The 25682-nt window shown below is 47.4% G+C and overlaps 1 protein-coding gene across 1 annotated transcript in view; it reads left to right on the top strand.

Annotated features, from left to right (window-relative positions):
- Nucleotides 1-8228: 8228 nt before the first annotated feature.
- Nucleotides 8229-25682, top strand: part of LOC115914809 (synaptotagmin-like protein 4) — a 34202-nt gene continuing 16748 nt past the window's right edge. The window contains 3 exon segments of the mRNA XM_030967581.1: nucleotides 8229-8335; nucleotides 20510-21054; nucleotides 23244-23395. Coding sequence (XP_030823441.1) covers nucleotides 20954-21054; nucleotides 23244-23395 — 253 coding nt within the window. The 5' untranslated portion in view covers nucleotides 8229-8335; nucleotides 20510-20953.

Below are 25682 nucleotides of genomic sequence, written 5' to 3'. Positions count from 1 at the left end.
TCTTATCCTGTGCCACTTTGGGAAACTGATGCCTGCTGCAGTCAAAAGGATTTGTTTGTGTGCAACATCTCACAATAGAACTGTGACTCCTGTACCCACAGCAGTGTGTATTTAGTCACAAGTTCCATGGGAAATGGATGGGAATGTCAGCATCTGGACACATTTGTGGATCTGGCTCAGGGTTTTGGGTCGACAGGAACACGCCTCTGATCTTCCCTAGCTTCTGACCTGAGGAAAAAATGAAAAGCAGAGGAACTGCTCAGGATGGTGCCCCAGACCTCCTGGGGATGCTGGTGGAGCATCCACAGGCCCTGGGGCTAGGCTGCCTTGGGTTGTGCTGGGCCAGGATGATGGAAGTGCTGAAGTCAGTTTTGTTGCAGAAGCAGGGGATGGTTACACATGGTAAATTTAAACACGTTTTGTGCAGGGGAGCTGAGCAGGATGATTTCAGATGAAGTCATGTGAAAAACATATGAATCTTAATAGTGTGTAGGATGTAACCTTTGAAAAACAACCGTCTAATCCAGTTGTACATGGCAATTTGATTCAAACGAGCTACCGAAAGCCGCGGGGCTGTGTCCGTGTCAGTGCCGGCTGTGCCCGTGTCCCTGTGCCCGTGTCCCTGTGCCCGTGTCCCTGTGCTCGTGTCCCTGTTCCGTGTCACGCCCAGCTGTGACCGTGTCCCCTGTCCCTGTGCCCGTGTCCCTGCTCCGTGTCCCCTGTCCCTGTCCCTGTGCCCGTGTCCCTGCTCCGTGTCCCCTGTCCCTGTGCCCGTGTCCCCGGTCCGTGTCCCCAGTCCGTGTCACCGCCGGCCGTGCCCTTGCCAGGCGGGCGGTGCTGCGGAGCCCCGGGCAGTGCCCTCGATCCCCCCGTGCCCGGGGCACCCCGAGCTGCAGCAGCCGCCCCTCGGCAGCTCCTCCCTCCTCTGACCTGTAGGACATCCCCCTGGCTGCATCATCTCGGTCTGTAAACTGCTCTGTAGCTCCCACTCTCACAAGGGAAAAGCAAAAAACTTGAACAGGCTTTCCCAAAGGATGAAATGGCTTTGTAAAATTATCAGAAATGCAGTTGGGATCTTTCTTTGCTCTTTTACTTCCCAAGCACTGACTACTGATTCTGTGCCAGAGATGATGTAAAACTCCTACTGGGCGGCCTTTTCTATAATGTTCAATAAGTGATATGTTCTTGGAGCCTGTATGAAATACTGAAAAGCTTCCAATTCTATAAGCAGACAGCCCCCAGAAAGAAAAAACAGCTTAAAACCAGCGCAGGGACTTATCTATCAGCACCACTGATGTGACTAGTATTCAATTAGCATCAGCTTTTCATTTTGCCCCTTTTCATTCTGCAGGTTAGCATCACATATCCAGCTGGGACTGTTCTGGTTGGCATTGTCACAGTCACTGCCTGTGCACAGCTAGAAAAAGCTGGCTCTGTTCACTGGGATTTTGGGAGCCAGGTCACACCCCAGATGACAACTGACCTGCAGCAGATAGAGTGGTTGTACCTTCTAGCAGTAATTACATGTAATTAGAGTGTCTTCCTGGGACAGGAAGCCCCTGACCTTCCAAAGGAGGGTTTGCAGCCTTGATTTGATCCCGTGGTGTCAGTGACATTCCTGCAGCACTGGAGCCATCCATGAGCACCCAGCTGTGGGAGCAGGGCTGAGCCTGCCACGAGGATGGCACCACTGAGCACATTGCTGCAGAAAGCTGCTGGTTAGCCTCTGTGTTTCATCATTAAAATATGTCAGAGATGGGAGACACTGACCTAAGGTGCACCAGGACTGTCAAATTTATCATGACCCATGCAATAATTAATGGTTTCCCTACCTGTCTACCTCTGGGCATCGTGGTGGTGAATAATGACATGAAAGGTCAGTTTCATTTGCTCTTTCATTAAGGAAATGCTGCTTCCATCCTGTGGATTGCAAGGAAAAAATCTTAAAATAGTTCCAAGTATACACTTAAAGAGCAAAAATCAGAAAGCAAATCAATGGCTTACATAATTTTTATTTTTAAAAAAGAACAACCCTACTGAAGCACACAGAGACCTTGGATATGGTATCATTATAAAGGATTAAAAACTATTAGCAGCTTCTTGCAGTTTTGACTTTTAAGCCAAATAGGGCAATGCCTCTGCCTGATATTTCTACTACAACATTGTATTAATAATAACATAGTTGACAGTTGCTAAGTTCTAGAAATAAGTTTGTTTGAACAATATAATCTCTTTTGCAGTTCAAATGCCGTTCATAGGGTGTTTGCATTTTTTTGCAAATGTTTCCTGTTTTAGGACATGAACTGAACAAATAGATAATCAAATGGTGTGGGAGTTCTATACAAGGGCTGGCTCTTGACAATTAAAAAGGACTTTTTTGTTGTGATTGAGCACAAATCCATGTAACAGTTTTTAAATACCTTTTATGTGTTATCCCTCAAGTAGCAGCTTAATTTGTACTTCCAAAGAACATCAGCAAATCTTTCCTGTTTCCTTAGAAAATTCTATTTCTGTGATCTTATTCCTGTAAGCCACACTCATCTTGTTCAGTAGTCCCTCAGGTCAAATTCAGCAAAAGCAATACTTCCTCTAAGTGACTATCAGCATAATGCAGTTAGGCATCTTTTTTTCATGCTTTAATAACATAAGTCTGGCAGAGTCCTGGTTTATTCCAGGCATGTTAAGTAAACAGCCTATTTTGATAGCCTTTTTTGCAATACAAAATCTTTATGTACATTAGTAGCTTAAAACCTCCTTGGACCCTTTTGAGATGGGAATGTGCTTAGGTGAGTGTTTCAGCCTTGCTTGGGTGGATGGGACCAGGGAGGAAAGGCAGGGGTCTAAGGGGTCAGGGGAAACATTCTGGTGCTGCATAATGAGAAATCATCTTCAAACTAAGGTTCTCTTTTCCTTTTTAAAGAATTATTCTCAAGAATTGTCCTTTCTGCTTTGCCTGCTTGTTAAGGCACTAGATAACAAACGCATTTTGTCCTTCAAAATGATGCCTATGTAAGCAGTTTTGAAACCCATTTGAGAAGAGTTCTCACACTGATGTCTGGCAGTTCAGTCCTCTCAAGATGGGTGTTTAGTTATAGTACTTCAAAAATAACTGGGAAAATGTGGACTTTTAGTTCAGAAAAGAAATTCCAAAGCTGACTATGTGCAGTGTTGATTGTGACATGTAGACCTGAAATGCTTGTGTGCTGACTCTTGTGCTGGAGCAGAGCAGGGATTCATACTGCTAAACACCATTTCTGCTTAGATTTGCTATTTTACATGACAGATCCATGAACAAATCCAGCCTCTGCTCACCCTGGGGGTTGGGGGGTGCGTTGGATGCTGGTACCCTGCTGGCACAAGCTTTCTCATCATGCAGTGCAACAGGCTGTGCAGTGCTGCTGGGGAAGGTTGTGCCACTGTAGGTAACTTTATCTTTCACTTTTATTCACTGGACTGTGCTCAGTAATCTAACTGCAGATATTCTCATTAAGCAGAGGAAAATCTACTCCTGTTTTTGTGTCTTGCAAACAGCTCTGCCTCTGTGTTCCCTTTCCTTGTGTGGTACTGTGCAGCAGTGTAGTCTTTACTTAGGACATCCTGTCAGAACCAAAGAGAAATCAATTTCTTAAATGTGATTTGGACTGCAAGAGGGGCAGCAAACTCACTAATATTTCAAAGAAGCCTCTCTATGAGAGAAGATTTATTGTTTGCTTGTTTTAAAGGAATGCCAGGATGTGTTCCCAACAGGAGAGACTATTATTTCCTCTTACAACACAGGGCAATTTTAAAACCAGTTAGCAGCAAACTTGTGTCTCTCAGGGCTTCCTGCTGACAAGAAGGGAGCATGCAGGGCATCCAGAGGGCAGGGATGAAACAGAGTGGGAAGGGATATCAGCAGTGTCACTTAATCATCAACAGCACATTGGTCTGAAAATGGTAAAGCTTTGCTAATTGTCTGCCTTTGATAAGTCACTTTCTGCTCCATGTTGTCTTCTGCTCTAAGCTGGATTACTGCATTTATTGGAGGCCAGAGAACTGATTTCTCAGGATGCTTTTTCCATGTATCTAGCCTAACTCCTCAGCTCACCACAGCAAACCTGGAGTGACAGTGGTGGTATGAGCCACTGTGTGGTATTTCCTTGTCTGTGCTGGTTTTACTCTGGCCAGAAATAAATATAATGCAACAGAGCAGTACAAAACCAACCCACTGGTTTACCTCATGCATGTGGAAACTCTCCCATTTCCTTTATGAACACTGATCAATACCAGTCTTGAGATATGGCTGGAGGTCTCAGGCCTGTAGGTATGTTTTCCTGAAGGATTTTGCTTTACTGCAGGTGCCTGTGTTTCTCTTTTCTGCAGGGAAACCTCACCTTTAGTAACCATCTCCTCTCACTACAGAGAGGACCTTGCTCCATCCCTTGTGCAGGCTCAAGCCCCTGGTGTTGCTTGAGCCATGGGTGTGCTGTGTGCACTTTGCATCCCACTCTGTCACTGCTAGCTGGGATGAACATGGCCCTACAAAAACTGTTGGCTTTGCTGCAAGCAATTAGTAACATCTTTCCCATGACTTGGGCTATGTGATTTGTAAGTCTCTCACAAAGCTCCCTGAAACACGAACCAATTTCTCTTTTAGAACTCTTATTACATTAAAAGAAAAAAATAATCTAGCACTGTTGAGCAAGACAGTATCAAAAATATAGTTCTTGCTGCCAACCAATACAGATTTATACCTTACAGCAGAAAGGACACAGAGCCTCAGTTTTTGATAAGAACCACTCAGCTTTTCATCAGTAAAAATTGAGGTGCACAGTGCCAAATAAGATAAGGCCAGCTTCTTAGCTGGTTTAAACTGGATGACCTCCATGTAGTGTCATTTGATCTGCACTAAATTTTCCTTGCTGAGTTTTGGCTGTAACATGACTCACCATCTCTAACCAAGTAAGACACACAGCAGGATTGCAAAGGATGTGTCTGAAGAGATATGTTGCTATTCTGCTCCTATCCAGTCCTAGATGCCCAGCTCCTGCAGATAGAAGTAGGACCCTGCTCATACACACATTTATCAAGGTTTTTCTCCTTCTTTGGAGTCTGTATTTATGTTTATGGCTTGCTGGTGGAGCATTTGTCCTAGTAGAATGGGGATTTTATCTGTTTCTTTATTCTGGCAAGCTGTAAACCAAAATTTTAACACCCAGTAAACAAAACTGAGAAGCAGTTTGTTCTCAGTAAAATATTTTTGTGATACAACAGTGGGAAGTAAAAATGGCATCTCCAAAGCACCATGTTCTTCCCTTGGTGCTTTTAGTAATTTTAGCACTGCAGTCAGGTAGCTGGGGAGGAAATTTTGGGGTTGCAACAATTTCAATGAAAACTCCCACTGAAATAGTTGTTGGTGATTTTGTCATGCTTCCACATTTAGTTCCTCTAGAGGAGGCTGAATTGTGAAGAAACACTGAGAGCATTAATCACACTGAAATGTACTTTTCAGCTATCTTCTGGCAGCCTTTTGAAAGTCACAGCTAAAAATACTGAAAACACTCCAGGCTTAATGGGATTTGAGTTAAGAAAAAGGACAGCATAGAAAGAAAATCCTTAGAACAATGGGTTGTGCTATGGCTGTACTTGCAGAGGCCCCAGCTTAGGTGAGATAACATAAGGATTGTTATCTGAACTAGAGGTGCACCTCATCTAAAGGGGAGTCCCACATTGTACTCTGAAAAACTGTGTGGGTTTTGAGGGGCTTATCACTGTGATGGGAATATGAATGGACAAACCTTTTGGTGGTGGGCTTACCTTGGCTGGATGTCAGGTGCTCAGCAAGCTGCTCTATCACTGCCTTCCTCAGCAGGACAAGATGGGGTGCAGGAAAATAAGATGGAAAAAACCCATGGGTCAAGATACAGGCAGTTTAATAAAGCAAAAGCAAAGGATGCCCATGGAAATAAAGGAAAACAAAACATTTATTCTCTACTTCCCATCAGCAGGCGATGTCCAGCCACTTTCCAGGAAGCAGGGCTTTGGTACACAGAGCAGTTGTTCTGGAAGAGAAAGGTCATAATAATGAATGACATAGGGGCAGGCAGCAATCAGCATCTCTCAGACCTCCTGATACTCTGAGCTTAACAGCCCAAGTCTTAGACTTGAATCAGCAGTTCATTTTAGGATATGAACTATGAAAGCCTAAATAGAAATCAGCAAGTAAATCCAATTTTTTCCCATCTCTGCCTACTATTTAAGTGTTTTACATGATTTCTGCCAGTTGTTCTCCTGAAGATATTAAAAGACTGCAGCGTGAGAAAAGCATGGGAGGCACAGGCTGTGGTAATAAAATGTATTTCTTCACTGATTTTACAGGCTGTTGTAAAGTCCCCATGTGACTGTATTGACTCCCTCCCAAGTCACGTTTTTGTCTAGCATTGAGCAGGAGTGGCCAGAAATAAATCCTACACTAAGCTCTTGTTCCTGCCTCCACTGGATGCAGAAGCACAGACTGAATTTCAGCAGCCAGAAATTCAAACTCTTAGTGATGTCAAAGCGTGACCGGTTTTGCTTCAGCTTTCTCTGCTGAAGAAGATGAAAACCGGGGGAGCTGCCGTGTCTGGGGCAGGTGGGACAGCAGGGACAGCAGGGACAGCTGCGTGCTGCATCCTTTCAGGGATGCGCTGCTTTCCTCCCAGCAGGGCTCTGGCACTCTGTAAACTGCCCCTGGGGAATGAGCGAGGCGGGCACATTCCCCAGGTCTGCTGTCACCGTCGGACGTGACATACACACATGTGATCAGGGTCTAAGAAGAAAAAGCTTTTATTTTGTGTGTTCTCTAGCTTGTATACTCTTAACAAAACATGATCTTAAGTCATTAACTACATCACAATAACTTATTGTATTTATTGGTGTAAAGCAATTAGCAGTAATATAATTGGTAATAGGTTAACCGGAATTTAATAAGGCACGTCCACACATTTATTTATGCACATAGTCTAGCTTACAAAAATTTTCATGTATCTTTTCTAATCTGTTCCCATGCTGACGGCTTTATCTTCTTCCTTGCCATGGATACACTCGAAAATCATCAATTATTATTTCTTCTTTTAACTCAGCTTTGCTTGCAAGCCAGCTGCCAAGTCCCTCCACAGCCGACTGGAGCCTCCTGATTTTTCCTCCCCATCTAAGATTTATTAATGTATCCATTACTTTTGCTTCTGGGGAGCAGTGCCCGGTGCGAGGGAGCCGCGGAGGCACCGAGGGGGCAGCGTCACAGGTCTAGATCGAGTTGCCGAGGTAAACAGCATAAATCCCAATAAACTGGAGTCGCTGGAAACATACCTTCAAATCCTAGTTTGAAGCTTAAACTTTGGCTGGTTTGGGTTAGAACAGGTGCTGGGCGGGTTCACTCTTGGTTACCTGCCGGAGTTGAACACTGGCATAGCGCTCGGTCCGCAGCATCCCTCTTCAGTCCCTGCTGTCCCCAGGCACAGACCGAGGGAGAGGAACAGGTTTTGTTTCACAAAGAGACAGCTTTGCCATGCTGAAGGGACATGGGGCCGCTGCTCTGCCTGCTCCGAGCCCCGGGGGTGCCGTGCTGCCTACACCTCCCCTTCGAACACCCTATAACTTATATCTGCTCTTACCTTACACCTCTCCTAACACCTTGCCTTTCCAAGGCAGGCCTTGCCCTGCCTGAGACAAGGGTGGCACTAATTACTTTGTATTAATACTCAATAACAGTATTTGGCAAGACTCAAATGATCCCCAGCCCAGGCTGCCTCCAGCGCCTCGCAGGTCCCGCTGACCTGCCTGACCTCCGCCGCCTGTGCTCCGGCCCGGGTTTTCCGTCTGCTGCCGCCCCGGGATGGGCACGGCCCCGCCCCGGGATAGCTGCGATCCCGCCCCGGAATGGAGAGCCCGTCCCCGGGATGGATAGCCCGGCCCCGGGATGGATAGCCCGGCCCCGGGATGGATAGCCCGTCCCCGGGATGGATAGCCCGGCCTCGGGATGGGCACGGCCCCAGGATGGATACCCCCGATTCGGGATGGATAGCCCAGCCCCAGGATAGCCCCGATCCCGCCCCGGGATGGATAGCCCGGCCCCGGGATGGGCACGGCCCCGGGATGGACAGCTCCGATCCCGCCCCCGGGATGGAGAGCCCCGCCCGGGATAGCCCTGATCCCGCCCCGGGATGGATAGCCCGGCCCCGGGATGGATAGCCCGGCCCCGGGATGGATAGCCCGGCCCCGGGATGGATAGCCCGGCCCCGGGGTGGATAGTCCCGATTTGGGATGGACAGCCCTGCCCCGGCATAGCCCCGCTCCCGCCCCGCGCCGCCGAGGGCAGGTAAGGGCTGCGGGGCTTCACCGTGCCGGGCACAGCCCCGGTGTGCGGGGGGGGGCGGGAGCGCAGCCCGGGCCGGGCTCGGTGCGAGCGCTCCGTGTCCGTGTGCCGGGTCTGTGCCCGTGCCCAGGTCCGTGTCCGTGTGCCGTGTCCGTGTGCCGGGCACAGCCGCCGCCGGGACACACCGGTGCCTGCCGAGGCTCGCCCGCCGGCCGGGCGGCGCTGGGAGCGGGCGGAGGTGCCGCTCTCCCTGCCCCGGGCCAGCCGAGCGCGGGTGCCCGGAGGGCCCGGGACTTCCCCTCCATCAGGGTCTGGCCTCGGGGCGCCGTGCGCTGGGCACCCGTGGCCCGGCAGCGGTGGGAGTGTGGGAGCAGCTGCCGGGCAGGACAGCGGGCAGGACACGGGGACAGCCTCGGTGCCCGTGGCGGGGCGGCAGTGCCGGTGGGGACACGGGTTACCGGTGCCCGTGTGCTCCGCGGCAGCGCTCGGGGTCCGGACGGCGCCCGGCACAGCGGCAGCACAGCACGGAGCTGGCCGGGCCTTCCCCAGCCCGGCACGGCACGGCTCCGGGGCTGGTTCCGCCCGCCGGGCTGCCGGGGCCCTGCCCTGGCACGGGGCATCGTTCCCCTGCGCCTGGCCGGGACTTCGGGCTGTTAAATCAAAGTGTATCTGATCTTGCATTGATGAATTGCATTATCAAAGCCTTTTGCAATTAGGCACAAAGTGGGTTTTGTCCCATCTATTAAAATGAAGTTTGTGAGGCAGCCACTGGTTTTCAGAGGAGAGATCATAGAATCAGAATAGTTTGGGTTGGAAGATCATCTCGTTCCAAGGCAGGTACACCTTACTCTAGACCAGGTTGCTCAAGCCCTATGCAGCCTGGCCTTGGAAACTTCCAGGGATGGGACATCCACAACTTTCCCTGTAGAGAAAATCTGACATAAAAAACTTTCGAAAAAGTAAAGTCCTAGAAAATAAGAGGTACTTTTGATGATTTATAGTGTACTTTTTGTTATTACTTCCCCACTTTGTATTCTAAGTAACTTGTAAAAACGTGGAATGTGATGTGTCACTTCCCTGTGACTTCTGCTGTTTTGTCTGTATTTTCCTAGTCTCCCGTCTCCATCCTGGTTTTATTTACTTCCCTGTTCATGCTTCATTGTTGTAAATGCTTGACATGGCAATAAAACCAGCGTTTATTAATATCTGCTCCCTTTGCAGCCATCTCTCCAGTGTGATCAGTGCTGTTGTATAAGCCATGGCAACCCATGGCCTATGACCTGTTTGGTCCTTATGCCTTTCTTGGATTGTTTTGGCACTGAGTCATTTTGACATAAAATAGTTTGCAGTAGAGCTTATTCTCCCCAGTGATGCTGTAAACCATTCTAGCCCCCTGCATCTCTGCCCCTGGGGCAGACCACAGGGCATGGTCAGACAGTGCAGATCTGCTGACCCGTCCCTGTGAAACTTGTGTGAGTGTCAGCAGGCAGGAGTTAGCTGGTTCTGAGGGCTGAACCCATTTTCCTTACCTCCCTCCCTGTTCCACCTTTGGCAGAATATCTGAGAAACTCCACGTGGTGACCCAAGTTTCTGCTCTCCTGCACAATTCTGTAATTGAAGTGCAAACTTGTTTTTTTTTTTTCCTCCTGAGGTCATAAATTGTATCCCTTTAATGGGCCTCCATCCCTGGGAAAGGGGCAGCCCTTGCTGCAGTATGGCACAACGTGGGACAAAGTGTTCATTGTACACAAGGCTCACTTTGATTGCATTTAAATCAATATAGTTATCTGCACTCAGAGATGTAGCTGGGGAGTGTGTGTGTCGGGGGGGAGAAAAACAAAGCAATGATAAATGTTTGCCACAAAGTTGAAAGGAGTACAAGGCTGTCCTGGGGTGTACACAGGCGTCAGAGCCTGAGAAAAAGAAGGGCTTGTTAGTGACACTTGATTCAAAACCAAGTAACTTTTTTTTGCAAGTTAAACCTACTGGTACAGTTCATCTTGGAGAGCCAAAACAGATGGGATTAGAAATTCACCCAAGGAAGATGCTGCTGGGAACTGCTCTGGGTGGCTGCTTGGCTGAGCCTCCTTGGCTTCAGGAGCTTCAGACCAAGCTGTTCCCTTCTGGCAGACCTGCACTCCCAGGGCTGACTCCACAAAGCAGAGTCACCAGTGTGGAGTGTCCCTGGGCAGGCCCCTTACCTTCTGCAGCATAATGTGCATTGTACATAACAGCAACATCATACAGTTGTGTCTGGGCAGAATTAGAGTCATCACTGCTCATATAAAAGCTCCTAATCTTATTCAGCTTAAGCACCTAGAAATAAAACTACATTGTTCAACAGTTCAGATGACCTTGTTATTTTTATCCAAAAAGTCTGTTTTCTGCACCTTCCTTCAAGATTTGCTAAGTATTCGTGGAGCTGCACAGATGGAAGAAACACCTTGTCTGTGCAAGGAAGTGGTACCAGATGATCAGCTGATACTGATTTTATTTTTAGTGATTTAATTAAATCAGTGCAATCTGTGTTTGGACTTCTCACTTGAGTTTGTCTAAACTTTTATGTTAAGCTGAACTAAATGACAGGCTATGTCCACATGCAGATTTGTGCTAGTTTAAGCACATCTGTTTATAGCTGTGCTCGTAGCTAATTAACCTACTGCAGCTTTGTCCAGTACAGAGAACCTACTATGAGAACTGTGGTTTTGTGTTGAAATTAGTGAATCTGATTCACTTTTAATCTCCTTGTGAATTGAGACTACCCATCTCTGGTAGTGTCAGCCTCCTCATGGCTGTGGGTGTTGGATGTCACCCTTCACTGGGCAGACCTAAACCTTTCACCTCCCTGTAAGCACTGCAGGGGACAGACAGTGGAAGCAGGTGCCTTTTTCCTTCTTGTAAGCAATGAGTGCTGCCAGGGCCTTCTGTGCAACTCAGGTCATCCTGCTCCTAGGGCACAGACATGGCTGCAGTGGGTGAATTAATGACTGAGCCTGTGTTTGCATTGGAAAGTCACATGATTTCTGGAAGGACAATGGCCAGTTAAAAAAAAATATTCCTGTGTATGAATTTGTTTTCCCATGGGACAAGGTGTGTGCAAGCAGGGGATGTGGCAGATCAGACATGGGCTTACTTCCCCTGAGTTTCCTTTCACTGTATGCCAGGGTGACAAAGTAAAACAGCTTTAGTTAAAATTTTAGGGTGGTGCATTTCTGCACTAGAACTGGGCCCAGCACAGACCAGTCTAGGTCTCAGCACAGGTTTGGGAATTAGAAGAGAAAAAGTCATGGATCCCAGATCAGACATGGACCGTTGGGCATCATTTTTCTCTCTCTCCATCATGGGGGGGATGACTCCAGCCTCTGGCTGCAGACCCTCTTTGTTTTGGCATCAATAACTAGAAGCTACAGGTTGAGTGATTGCTTCCTAAGAGTGTTTCTAAAACTCCTTTTCCTGGGTGTTGGAGGGAATTATACCTGCCAGACATCTCAAAGGATGCAATGCACCCTGCTGTTTTACAGTTAACTCAAAACTGGAATGAAGGCATTTCAGAATCATCCAGGCGTGGCTGAGGCTTAAAAATAATCAGTGACCAGAAGGAAGGATCCCTCAGTATGCAAAGTTTCCTAAACAAACAGCTCTGTTTTCCCTTGGGATGTATCACCACGCCTCATGCCTTGAGCTCAGCAGGCGCAGGAGTACAAAGGAATTGGGCCCTGCATATTTTTAACTTCACCCTGTTACAAAATGAGGTGGTTTAGCATTGTGTTTTTTTAAATGAAATGTCTTCTGATCTGGAGGGCTCCTGACCAGTGTAGGTGTTGCAAGCTCACAGTTATTGGGGCATAACAGGCAGGGTCAGGAAAGCAATTTAAGACATGTCACCACTGCAGGCAAACATGGAGAAATTATGTTTGGAAGAAAGCACAGTTGAGGTCAGCAAATATTTTTCTGGGTCAAAAATAATAGACAGAAGTTCTCATGGGTGGTTGCTTTTTTCTTCATCTTCCATTTCTGCAGTTTCTTTGTTTGAACTCAGCCAAAACTTATATTCCACCTCCCATTTTTCGTATTGAAAATAGCTGAATTCTGAGGATGAGTGGATGACAAAGGAGGACAGGGAGGTGATTAATTTAAATACTTGCAATGTTCTAGCTTTAAGCTGCTACTGCTCAGCTTTAGATACCATACATTTAATTGTCCTTACCTTTTCAAGTGTAACAGCTGAGAAGATGCTTTTAGGCGTACCCATCATACCAGGTGGCATCTAGAAACCCTGCTAGCAGGACAGCTGAGTTTTTAAAGGTGATGTAACAAGTGTGTTCTCCCTTGGCTGAGAGGGAGGCCTGGACACCAGGATGTTCTCCGATGGAAATGTCAGTGTGGCAGAAGCACAGCACAACATCCATGAGATGCCCTAAGCTAAGCTGTGGGGGAGAAGGGCTTTTACAAACTAATAAATAGGAATGTAAATCCTTGTAGAACTCGTTTTCTTGAGGACCCAAGTGCAGATTTAGAGCAAAGCTCAGCACAAGCCCTTGCCCCCACTCCAAAGCCATTTAGTGGAGCTGTGGGAGGCTTCCCTCTTGCCTCCAGCAAAGCTCTCAAGAGAGGAATGTCTGTGCTGGGGGTGAATGGAGGCACAGTGGGTCCAGCACGGGACAGAGCAAAGTCTCTGAGGTACTGGCATCCTCTCTGGAGATCCAGCCATCCCTGTTCACTGGGATATTGGGGGATTTCTTGGTGTCCCAGGTGGCTGTGCTTGTTTATTTGTGTTCTGGCAATCTGCAGAATTACAATGAACTACATCCTGCAAGCTCTGCAAATAGTTCCCACCTATGAAATAAACAGAACTCTCAAATATTTAGACTATAGCATTGTATTATCAGTTTATTACCAATTAAAGGACTTGTTGACCTTAAGGAGTCTGAGTCAGACTTCTCCTCTGATGGGTGTTTTTATTTTGGCAATGCTGGTTCTAGGAAACAATGATTAAGACTGAGAAGCTCAGACTTGTTTACCCTAGGTGGTAACCAAAGGATGGTTCATTTAATTAAAAATGGCTAAAAGGAAGTAAATTGTGTGTAATGCAAATTCCACCCATGCATTTCCTTGTTAGAAGGAGATGAGTAGAGTTCAGTGGAGATAATTATTCATGTAATGGTTATATTGCATTGTGTAGAAATACAGAGGGGAGGAAAAATCCTTATGCATCCTTAACTGACCCTTCTGTATGTCCTGGGTCTGGGAGGTTCTTTGGAAGCCAAGGTGTTTCTGAGGCTGAGTGCAAATAGGCAGAATTCACCCATTTCCTCAGTTAAGCATTCCTCACATGCACTGAACAGGGGAGTTTGCTCATTTTTCTGGCTTAGCATTGTATTGTTCTAAAATATCTTCTACTGGCTGCTCTTGAGGGGCTGGGCTAGAGACCTGCTTGTTCTGATAAATTCCTGCAATTCCTCTGTGCCATCTCAGGGCCATTCCTGATCAATGGACATCCTTCACTGAAGCTGCCTAAGGGGAAGGGGGAGGGAGGAGATTTTAATAAAACAGCAGAGATTCTCCATCATGCTGGACATTATTGGAATGTGCGATGTGAAGCAATGACTTGATCTGAGAGAAACCACCCAGGGCTGTGCTCAGAATGAACTGAGCAGTGTTTTTTTGTTCTGGGGTGCGCACTGGAGGGGAGAACCATCTCTAGGAGCAGAGCTGCTCTCTTCTAGCTCAGGGGCTGCCAAAGATGCCCTCAGTGGGGGTTACCAGCAGCATGAGTTCTCATCTTTCTGTCTGAGGTGGGAATGGCACTCTGTCATGTACAGCCCTCACTGAACAGAGAAAAATATCTGGAAAGTCTGTGAGTAGTTGAGCTTGAGCAATTCTGGCATTTGTGCCTGGCATTGCCAGAATTTGGCCTTGACATTTTCCGTGTGATGGTAACAGATGTGTTGAGATGTGGACTGCTCTGGGAGACCACAGTTGCCTGCTTTGTTTGAAGTTATTCCTTATCTTCTCAGCTGTCTCTCCACCTGAAGGCCATTTGTATATGACTTAGCTGCTTAGGAGGTTTTTGGCTAGGAGCTGTAGGCCTCTCTCTCATTTCTCTGCAACAAGTCAGACAAAATATTATTGCAGTCAGTGCAGTGACACATTTTTAGTGGGATAGCTTTTCAGAAAGCAATTAAAGAGATTCTCTGTTCTGGTAGTTCACAGCTGTTCTTATTCAGCAGAGGAGTAGACAGTTCAGAGCTGGAAGTGGTTTATTGCAAATTAGGAGAAAATAATGCACCTTGGAAGAGCTCTCATGATGCTGTGGAGTTTCACAAGAACTAAACAAAAGGCAGGTATTTTCTATATTCATTTCATTACAGTGAGAGGGGAGATGTGAGCACAGAGAAAGAGAAGGAGGGCTGGTGGTGTGAGTGTGGCCACAGGCAGAATAGACAGGGGTAGGGGTGTCTGCTGTGCAGCCATGTGCCTCTGCCTGGGACAGCCCTTGGCTGCCTTAGGAGCACTGTGCTACTGCCCAGCAATTCCATTCTTTAAGAGCAGTGGCTGTAAGCTTGTGCAACACCTCTCCCATCTGTGTTTTTGCACCTTGAGGGCTTGTCTGTGTGTGAAAGGGAGCACTTGGATCAGTTGAGCCGCCACAGGCTAAAGTGGGGCTCACACCTGGCCCCTGCAGCTGCCCCATCCCTGGGCTGGGACTGCCCCTTGCCTTGGTGACAGTGGCCAGTGCCAGCCCTGGGCACAAATACAGGGCACCAACAGGGATCACAGCTCCCTCTGCACTGCAGCACCAGGCAGGGACAGACAGCCCAGCCCCACAGACAGGAGGGTTTAATGCTGGTTTTCAGCCCATCCCTCACAAAGAGAAAGACCATCCTACAGTTTGATTTTTATTTTTTTCTCTGCTGGCAAAGGACATCCATAAAAAATTATACTATTATGACAATGAGCATTATAATGTCTGTCAGTGTTTTGCCTGATAATAAAAATAAAATAATAGTAAAATAAAAGTAAAAGAACTATGGTAATGCCCCTGCATATTTCACTGGTTGCAGAAGCAATCAGATGGGAAGAAGAGTGGGGCTGGACTTTCCAGCATGAGACAGAGAGAGGCACTTGGCTGATCATGGGCTCTCTGGGTTTGGCAGTTTTGGCACTAAATCTTTCTGGTGCTGTTAACTACAGCACATGCTGGGAGCTGCAGGGTGACTGTGGGTGCCAGGAGCACATCCATCATTCTTAGTACAATGCTGCTCTTGGATTTGACCTGCCCTACAGGGGCTGTCTTGACTAATGAGGGTTCTGGGAAGTGTCCACACATTGTAAAGCAAAAGAAGGTTATTTCCTTACATTGTGACGTGATGTGTGATAAACAGGTATGGACAGCAGCCTTTTCAGCTAGCTGCTATTTTCACTGGGCTATGAATAGTCTTGTGAGATCAGTATTATCTGTTCCAGGTTTTGTTATGCTTTGTGTTAGGAGGTTTTCATATCTTTATTACATGGACCTATGTGCAGCTCCAGGTCTAAAGGGTGAGGTGGGTCTAGATGGCCCTATGCTCACCTAGGTGATGGAATGGGGTCTTGACTACCAATCTGTCAGGTTACAGTTCCTAAATTCCTCCTCTCCCTTTACATGCCACTCAGTGTCTAGCCAATAAAATCTGCTTCACCCATGTTGTGTATTATTAATCTGTGCACATCCCAGTGCTGAGGAAGATGTGCAGCATTTTGAAGGAAAGGTGCATGCTGAGAAATCAGAACCAAGATTGGAGTGCCCTGCAGATGGCCTACAAATAATTTGTGTCTGTAGGAGATGTCAGCAAGGGCACTGAGCTGTGCTGGGTATCTGAGCAGTTCATGCTTTAGTTGTGCAGAGCATTACCATAATTCTGAGCTCAATTAAACCTCCCAGAAATAAAATGAAAATGCAGCACAAAGGTGTCGGCCCCTTCAGCATCTGCCTTTTGGAAAGGGGATGTTTCACACCTGCCAGGCCAAGCAAGCTTTTAATTTTTATCTGATCAAACTATTTGAAAGACAGTTACTTTAAAAAACCCAAACAGCTTCTGGAACAGCAGCCTTCTCCACTACTTTTATTAGTAACCTTCTTAGCTTTTCTGCAGGTGATCAGAGCTCTCCTCCATCTGAGGGCTTGGCAGAGCCATTTGCTGTGCCCTGTGTGAAGGCTGGCATTGCCTGTCCCTCCCAGCTGGGCATGGCTTACAGCTGGCACTGCCAAACCAGTCCCACAGGGGACATCCCCAGGGCTGCAGCTGTTGGATAAAGCCTTTTTGAACCTGAACACTGCCAAGCAGTTCTGTAGTAAACTAGATCTGGGCTGAGAAGGATGTGAGGAGTGAGCAAAGCTCCCTGAGTAACACCTGGAATGAGCAAACAAGAAACTTCCTGTGTCTGTAAGGCTGTGACACAGGATGGAGCAGGCGACTGCAGAGTGATCCTTACTGGGTTTTCTGATAAAATGCTTGAGGATATAAAATGAAACAAGCAAGTGGCAGGTCAAAACAAATCAAGGGCAAGTACTTTTGTGTTTAAAATGTAGTGAGGCTGTGGGACTGTGGGGCTTTGAGGACATTGCAAATGCTTGAAATTAATGTGAGTTCCAAAAGTAAATGGAAAAGCTGTGAAGTGCAGGGACAGAGCTCCTGGTTCAAGGTACCTTACAGACGCTGGAGCACGGGATGGCTCTGCTGTAAGCTGTTAGCCTGTGTTGAAGATCAGCTGGTGCTGATCAGTCCAGCTGTGTGTGGCCTTGCCTGCCCTGCACTGGCACTGAGAGTCTGTTCAGAGATGAAATGCACACATGCCAGGGCAGCCTCACGTCTCCAGCCAGCCTGGGCTCTGTGTTTGATGGCAGTACCATGCACCAGCACAGATCTTTTCTGGAGACTGCAGCACTGGCTGCTTGCTGGGGAGGTGGCCACAAGAAATCCAAAGCAATCACAGCAGGAGATGCAGGCAGTTACGGCACATGATGGGTCCTCTCCACACCCCCTCCACACCCAGCATTTGTCAACAGGGCTGGGCATGGGAGTTGATCTTTGTGATGTTCTCTTCCCCAGAAAAGCAGAGGAGTGAAGGTCCTTTGCACACCCAGAGTGCCTCTCTGTTCACATCTGTGGTGTTTCCTGTAGCCAGGACAGTTTTCCCCACCTGCTTTGCTGTGAGATGTCAGGACCCCTGTGTTGGGGTGTCGTGGTGGTGCAGGACCTGAGGGCAGCCCAGGTTTGTTCTGCATGGTGGGCCATAGGCCTTGAGCAGAAGTTGCCTATCTGGACACAAACAATTCACTTTTTTATGATTCTCCATTTTGCTCCTCTTCCCAGAGAGTAATCCTGCAACTTTCTTTGTGCTTGTCACAGTTTGTCCCCAACCAGCTTACATCAGAGAGCTAAATAAAGTGCTTGCACTGAAGAAGTCTCAGTCTGGGGTAAAATCTGCCCCAGCACTGTGCAATCTCTCCTGTCATTGCTCTACAGAGCTGCAATGCTTTTGTGTTTTCCTTCCCAGCTGTTTGCAGAGATGGCAAGGCCAGGGCTGGGCAGGACGCACAGAATTGTTTTTATCTGTGTGGGACCCATGGGGTCCTGGCTTTCCTGCTGACTTAGGTGTTTGTACTGCATCACCCCTGTGGTGTCCAAGCTGTCCAGTAACAAGGCTTTGTTAGGGGAGAGGTTAATGTGCAATCTAACAGAGCAAACCCCAGCTGTGTGGTGCTGCAGCAGGAGTGTGAGCTGCCCCAGGGATGAAGCAATGGGTGATGGCTGGCACTGAGCACTGTGCCTGCCTGATAACGTTCTGTACCTGCCAGCTCATTCTTATCCATCATCTCTGGCACTTATAGACCCAGGTGAGCATCAGCACCCTGTCCCTTGGTGCTCTGCACCTCACTGGTTCATGGAGGGCTCTCCTGTGCAGCCTCTGCACTGCCCAAGACACACATGGGGCACCCATCAGAGGCTGCCAGGCTCAGTGGGGCACGGACAGCCCTGTGGCCAGGCTGCAGATGGAGATCATTCCCCAGGCTTGTTAATTCCTGCAGGGCTGGGGCAGCAGCTTTGCAGCTCCTGACACTTCCAGCAAAGCCTCCAGCTCTGGTGGAGCAGTCTCCTGGAGCAGCTCCCTTTCTCACAGCAGGTGCATCAAGTGGTTTGATTTTTAACTATTAAACAAAAGGAGTTGGCTCTTGGTTTCTGTTAACCTTTTCCTTCTAATGTAGCTATTTCAGTGAGAGAAAACATTTTCATGGGGGGAAAAAAGGCTCTTTACAAAGAAGTAGCCTTTTTCTCAAGATGTAGCCTTTATTTTTAATTGACTGCCATACTGATGAATAAAGATGAGTCTTCTCTGAAAATATTTTCTGAAGTAGTTTCAGCCCACATGTCATGGGGTTTGTTAAAAATAAATAAAAGTTCTTGAGAAGCAAATACTGTGATATGTCCCCAGATACCTTTTCAAAAATAAAATCTGTCCCAGAAAATTCTGTGAATGTCTTTGTAGAAGCAGGATTGTGCCTGAGAGCCAGAGAGGAGTACATGTAACTAAGCACGGAAGAGCCATGACAAGCTGGATGAAATGTAGGTTTAAACAGTACAGATTCAACAGGGCTTTTTTATTATTGTTTCTGTTTTAACTATTGAGAGTGGTATGGATATTTTCTCACATGATAAAGGCTATATTGTTGTGTGACAAGCACAGCCATTTTTGCCTTAAAGAAATAGGAAATGTTGTTTCCTTTCCTCCAGCAATTTTTTACAAAAACAATAACAGTTTTTATGGCAATGCCATTCCTTTTATTAGCTTTTCCCTGCAGTGTTCTGTGATCTTTATTTGTAAACATTATGGTCAGATGCCTGTTCTTTCTTTTAACACATTGTTACACCATTACAAAAAACACAAACATTTGTGAGTTTATCATCTGTAAAATAAGGTAAGTCCATGAAATGATGTCAAATGATGAGGAAAGTTCAGCTGAAGCACCAGTTCTCAGCTTTGGATGGGTCCCTTGATGAAAGAGGTGCACCATGTACAGACCAAAGTGACAAAAATGATGAAAGCACCAGCTTTGAGGGGTCTGAAGGAGCTGTGGCTGGTTAGCTTGGAGGCTGAGGTGTTGAGCCCAGTGAGGATGGCTGCAAAGGGATAATTCCTGTGTCAGCTAGGGTGGGCTGACTCCCATCAGGTGTCAACCAGGTAGCAATGGGGAGAAGTTTCTTGCTGACAGCAAAGCACTGAAATAGGTGGCCTGAAAGGGCTGAGTTTGGTATCTTCAAAGGCCCAGATTAGAAACTAAGGGTGATACAAGCTTTGAGGTTAGGGAATGGGCCTGATGACCTTCAGATCACGTTTACCATGAAAGCTGGGATTTATTGATTTTTAATGATCTGACTCCCAAGGCTGTGGCTTGGGAAAAAATAGCAAAGTATCATGAAACCCACGAACACTTGAAAGGTTTGCAAACAGCAGAAAAATTGAGTGAGGTAGCAACTGCCTACATGGACAGGAGCAGAACTTTTCCTCCCTCAAAGGTGGGCCTTACTGCCCTCAAGTTGGCCAGGAGAGAGGAAAAGGAATAAAGTGGCAAGGCAGTGCTTGTTTTACCTCTCCTCCACGCCCTGCAGCCTCTGGCCGTTTTCACTGTCTTTTGAAACACAAAGTGATCTGCACCAGTCGTGTTTGAATAGCAAATATCAGTGCAGCATAAAGCAAAGGGCACACATATTAGGAAATGAGCAGCCCCTGGTATTTCATAGCATAACATGCAGCAGAAATACTTGCAGGTTGCTATTCTGTCATCTCCTGATTGCTTTACAAAGGTTGGCTGCTTATCCTTGGTCTCATTTAGGGCATAACGAAGTGAGGATAAGAAGAATGGAGGTAAAAAGCGAGCAAGCAATTTGATAATTTATATACATATTTTGTTTGTAGCATGCTGGGTTGACTATTTATCTGTTAGTAGGAAAGGGCTAAAATAAAACATCGTCTTGGTTGGGTTAATACCACGTGAGGAGCTCTAGGACAGGGAGGAAAGTAGGGCAGCTTGTTTTGGAACTTGTGCTGGAGAACAAATAAAAACCCCCAATGTACACATTCGCTTGCCATATGTCACGCTTATCTGAAAGGCATCTCGGTGCTGTTTCTTTGCAGGGATGCTTGAACTCCACAGAGCAGACTTCCCTGCTGAGGAGGGAGCATGCCAGAGGTGCTGGGGCTGCTGTGGGTGAGAGGAGCTTTGGTGCCTGTTGAGGCAGGAGCTGCTCCTTCCCCCGCTCCCCTCTGTGACTGACGCTGGCACCGGAATTGCTGAACTGTGCCTGAGGAAAAGCAAAGGAGCCTGGTTTTGCTGAGAGAATTCTCCTGGCAGGGGAAGGCATGCAGTGCAGAGAGCTGTGCCAGCCCAGAGCCTGGAAGTGCAAGTCCAGGTGCTAGGGTGAGTTCCACCCAAGCCATGCTGTGGTGAATCCTTTCTCTGCACCGCATCTTGCTCGGCACCAGGGCGCTGTGAGGGGCTGCCCATGGCCCTGGGCTGGATTAGTGCCTGCTCTGAGTCCCCTTGAGCCATCTGAGGAACTTGAGAAGACAGTAGGGAAGATGTTGGACTTGAGCTTCCTGACCGAGGAGGAGTATGAAAAGCTGATGAAGGTTCTGCAGAGAGATGCAGAGCTGAAGAAGAAGGATGGGGATCGCATCAGGTGAGACAGTGTGTGACAGCAGGGTGTGAGCTTCCCTTGGGGGAGACTTCTTCACTTCTTTGAGAGAGGAGCATGTGTGTGTGTGCAGGTTGCAGCAGTGCTGTCCCTTTTGCTCAGATCCTGATAGATCTTTTCATTGTACCTTGTCTTTCTCAGCCATCCTCTGTTGCTGCTGTCCTCTCCTTGCAGGAGGGGATTCTCCTTTTGAGTTAATCATCAGCCCTCAGAGATGCCAAGGGCAGTCACCCCTTTCCTTTTCAGTGGGGGAAGATGTTGATTTCTTGGTGGCAGAGGTCTGAGCAGAGGAGCAGCTGCTACCTTGTTTTACTCACCTGGTAGCACAGAAGGGCCATAGTGTGTTTTGAAATGAGATTTTACAAAATGGGATTTTACATCCCCTTCTCTGTTTTATTGTTGCCCTGTTGCTTTTTGAGGTGGGTGTGTGTGCACCATCTGTCACACAGAGAGGGGTGATTAAAGGCTCCGTGATCTGCCAGAGGTTTGCAGGAAGCTGTTCCAGAGCCAGGGGTTCTGGCTCAGTTCAGCTCCTCTGCCACTGCCCATCCTGGAGCTCAGGTCTGGTTGATCAGGACTGCTTGTTGCTGCTGTTGCTTTTTAAATGCCAGCCATTAGACCATCTGGGCTGACAGCGTGCAGCAGGCTCAGGGAGCTGGCACTGAATTCTCCATGGCAAGAAATTAGTAACTCAGTGGGTGTGGGTGGCACTGTGCCAGTTTACCCCAGCTAAGGATCTTCCATTTGCTGTTGAGCCAGAAAAAGAGTAAGCCCCCATGGAAAGGCTGCTCAAGGCTTGAAGGGGGAGCAGGAAGCTTTGCTGCTCCTGGGAGCCTGTGTGCCCTGGCCTCTGCTTGGAGGCGGGAGCTGGGGAAACAGCTGGAAGCCAAAGCCTGGACTTGGGGTGTATGTGTCTGCATGCTCTTACCTCTCTTCTGAGTCGTAACAATTTCAAAAAGGCTTGTTTTTATTTACTTTGGGTTTTGTTTGTTTGTTTCTGAAATGAAGTACATTTTCCCTCTGAAATGGAGGTTTGATAGAAAGAATGTTTGGATTATTTTGGTTTTGTTTCACTTCTCGTTGAAAGCTGTTGCACAAGAGGCTTTGATTTGGGAATGAAGTGAATTAGGTCCTGTTCAGAGCCCCTTGCTGTCAGTTTGGCTACCTGCAGTAGGACATGTTTAGTTTCAACACAACCTGCCTGCTGGGCAAAATGAAGTCAATGGCATTTCCTTGATCTGCTGTCAGCAAGATTAAAATAACTATTTCCTCTGGCCCAGCACCTTGAGACCCTCATGGAGGCAGTGCAGCCCTGGACTAGATGGGAGCTTCTGTTGAGTCCCCAGCATGGCCTGCAGAGGCTTGAGCCCAGTTATCCCTGCTCCCTCCTGGCCTTTAGGCAGCCAAACGTGACCCTTCCAGGCTCCAGGGTTACCTGGGGGTTTGCCCCCTTTTCCTGCTCAGGGCTGGGCTGAGGAGGAGCTTCCTCTGGCCTCCCAGGTTTCACAGGAACCCTGACCTGTGCTGAGCTGTGCCAGCTGAAAGGCAGCTCATTCAGCAAGCCGTGGTGAGGAGGATTAGAGTGCAGAGCACTGACAGGTTTAGGTGCCAAAAACCAGCCCTGGGTGTGCCCAAGAGAGGAACAGTAGGAGAAGCCATGCTTAGGAGGGAGAGCTAACTGTGCAAGTGCCAAAATTGGCATGGCAGGGAGAGCAGGAGAATGCTGCAGGGACAGGTGGCTTCCCTAAATATCATTATTTGTTTCTGTGCTTTGCAGCAAATTTGACCCAAAAGGTTTTGCCATAAATAGATTAATAAACAAATAAAATGGAGAAGTGCAAGACAGACAAACAGCCCCACCCCTTCCTTAACCCTCAGGGCAGCCAAGCAAGTGGACAAATCTCCTTGCCAGGTGAATGGTTTGGATTTGTGAAATTTGGAAGAGGTGAAAGCCTGTGTTTACAAGGTGCTGTTACCATTTCAGATAAAGAGTAAATCAGGTGTTTACCTCCTGCTGTTCTAATGCTGCTTTGGCTCTAGTGATTGCAGAGAATAATCTCTGGATCCTTCATGGTGTCAGGCAGGTGAACCCATGGACATATTGCAAAGGTGACTCAGGGGAAGTGGAAACCTGGAAGATCTGTTTGGTGTGTAATGCTTGCCCTGCCTTTCAGGAGGATACAAGGCTCCATCACAGATGAAAAGAAGAAGAAGTTTGTGACAGGTGAATGGTTTTCAGAAGTGAAGGCAAAACGGTTCCAGGAAGACTTGGCAGGGCCGGATCTCCTTCGGGCATCCATTAGAAGGAAGAAGGGCAAGTTAGAAAGTGAGTATGTTAGTGCACATCTTCCCAAAACAAACTGATGGAGTGGAAAAGAATTGGTCCAGGGTGGGAGTCTCCCTGTACTGGCAGTCTATTGAGAAACAGTCCCTGTGTTGTGATAAGGGGATTCTCATCTATGTTTTCAGTACCAGAAAAACATCCCTTGTTATCAAAATACAATGTGGCCAAGAACCAAGGCAAAAGCCACGTGCAGTGAATGCCTTTTCCCCACTTCAGCTTCTTTCTTCTTTTTTTTTTTTTTTTTGCTTCTTTTCCCCAAAATTTCTGTTTGCTAGAGGTCATTTGTGTCATTTCTTACCACAGAAGTAAAAAGAGACGGGGATGATGTGGGCAGTTTCTGGCATCCAGCTGACATGTGTGGGTCAAACACTTCCCCCTGCCCCAGTGCCTGAGGTGCTCTGCCAAGAGCTGCTCTCACAGGCCTCTGGAGTGGGGAGGTCAGTCACATTTCTGCAAAGGGAGAGGATGCCTCTCTGCTCCTGCCATGTGTTTGCCCACTTGAGAGGGTCCGTGCATCACTTCTTACATGGAAGTATTTCCAAGGCAAAATGTGGTTTTCAAAGTAGAAAGGGCTTTGTGGCCCAGTCTGTGCCCTGTGTGCCACACGTGCTGATTGGAAGCAGATGTGTTGTGAGTTGTTTGACACAGATAAACTTCCATGGTGCTGTGTAAAAGCAGATTTGTCAGCTCAGGGCAAGAGATCAGCCGTGTGTGAAACAAGCAGGACTGTGCTTAGAGTCCAAATGTAACTGGCCTGGAGCTGGAACTTTGTGCTGAACATGTGTGCAGAGCAGAGCTGGGGATGATTCACATTGTCCTCAGCACAAGGACAGGCCAGCAGCCCAGGGTCACACAAGCTCCTGGTGGTTTGTCAGGGTGGGCAGTCACACATCCCCCCATGGCTGGGGAGTTACTGCTGCTGCTGCTGCCCTGGGGAAGCCTTGGCCCTGGCAGGCAGCTCTAAGCAAAGCCTGATGCTGTCTCTAACAAGGGCCCCATGGCTGGGCTCTGTTCTTTGCAGTAAAGCCCCTGGCAGAGGGGCATCTCTCCAGCACTCAGATAAAATCTCCAGCAGCTCAGTTCAGCCACCATTCCTGGGCCCAGCTTCCCCTTCCTGCCAGGCGAGCAGCAGTATAGATCACTCCTCTGTTTGGTGAAACTCCTTGGCCAGGATGTGTCTGTAGCAGGATTTAGGGTACTCCTTGCTCCACGTTATTAGACACATTCTGAAAGCTAAATGCTGACTAGGGACTTCACTGAGAGCCTCATTTTCTTTTTGCTCTTTACCTACCCCTGACAGCTCTCATAACTTAGCACAGATTCATTGGAGCCTCTCATGCAGAACTGGCCCATCATATTTCATATGAAGTTGCTTTTATCCTTGGTATTATGAATTCATGATGTCATTAAATGTAATATTTTATCATACCTCCAGAATGCTAAAACATACAAAACCTTTTCCATCTTGGCAGAGGTGCCTGGCTTTTCTGCAGAGCATGTTCTCCTTTTTGAGGATGTGCATTTGTGCTTGCAGCCTCTTGGCATGAAGGGGCAGAGCTTCAGCAGCCTCTCTGCCAGCACCCAGGTCAGACAAATGCTCTGTCACCTACAGCCCAGCCAGCAGCCTGCAGTGGATGGGATTGTCTGCCCTTTGCCTTGCACCCTTAGCTCTCTGCCCACTTCAGGAAAGCTTAATTTGAAGTAGTGTTGGTTTTAGATTTAACTTTCAGGGACGATGTGCCTAAAAATATCAGATGATGTCTCAGGTCCTATATGAAATAATCTCTTACTAATGCAGCACTATTGTGCAAGAATCATTGCACATGCATTGCTTGACTAATGCTGATTTAAGAAGGAAGAAGCAAATGTTATTAAATTACTGTGATAGTTATGTCTAGATTTAGCTTTTATTCCCTTTTCAGCTTTTTTTTTCCTTCCCTTTTTCCTCTATTTGTATTCTCAGACTTATTTTGGTAAAGCTCAGGTATAATGTGACTTTATTCCTTCCTCTTACTTTTTCCTGCATTTTACATCACTGGTTGTGCATCAAGGTTCTGCAGCTAATAGATTCACCTTAGATGAGATAAGGGCCTTTGCTTGCCATATTGACACCTTTTTTCCTTCCCCTGGAAAGATCAGTCATTCACCTGTGCTGTCTATCAAGGTGATAAAGGAGTGCATGTTCATTTAGTCAAATCTGTGTTCATAACTCCTGATTTAAGTCTTTAGACTTAACTCTATGTTAGGGAGTGAAATGAAAAAATTCCTG

This window comes from Camarhynchus parvulus, chromosome 4A, assembly GCF_901933205.1.
Source record: "Camarhynchus parvulus chromosome 4A, STF_HiC, whole genome shotgun sequence".
NCBI lineage: Eukaryota > Metazoa > Chordata > Aves > Passeriformes > Thraupidae > Camarhynchus > Camarhynchus parvulus.
This window is presented reverse-complemented; position numbering and strand designations above follow the sequence as displayed.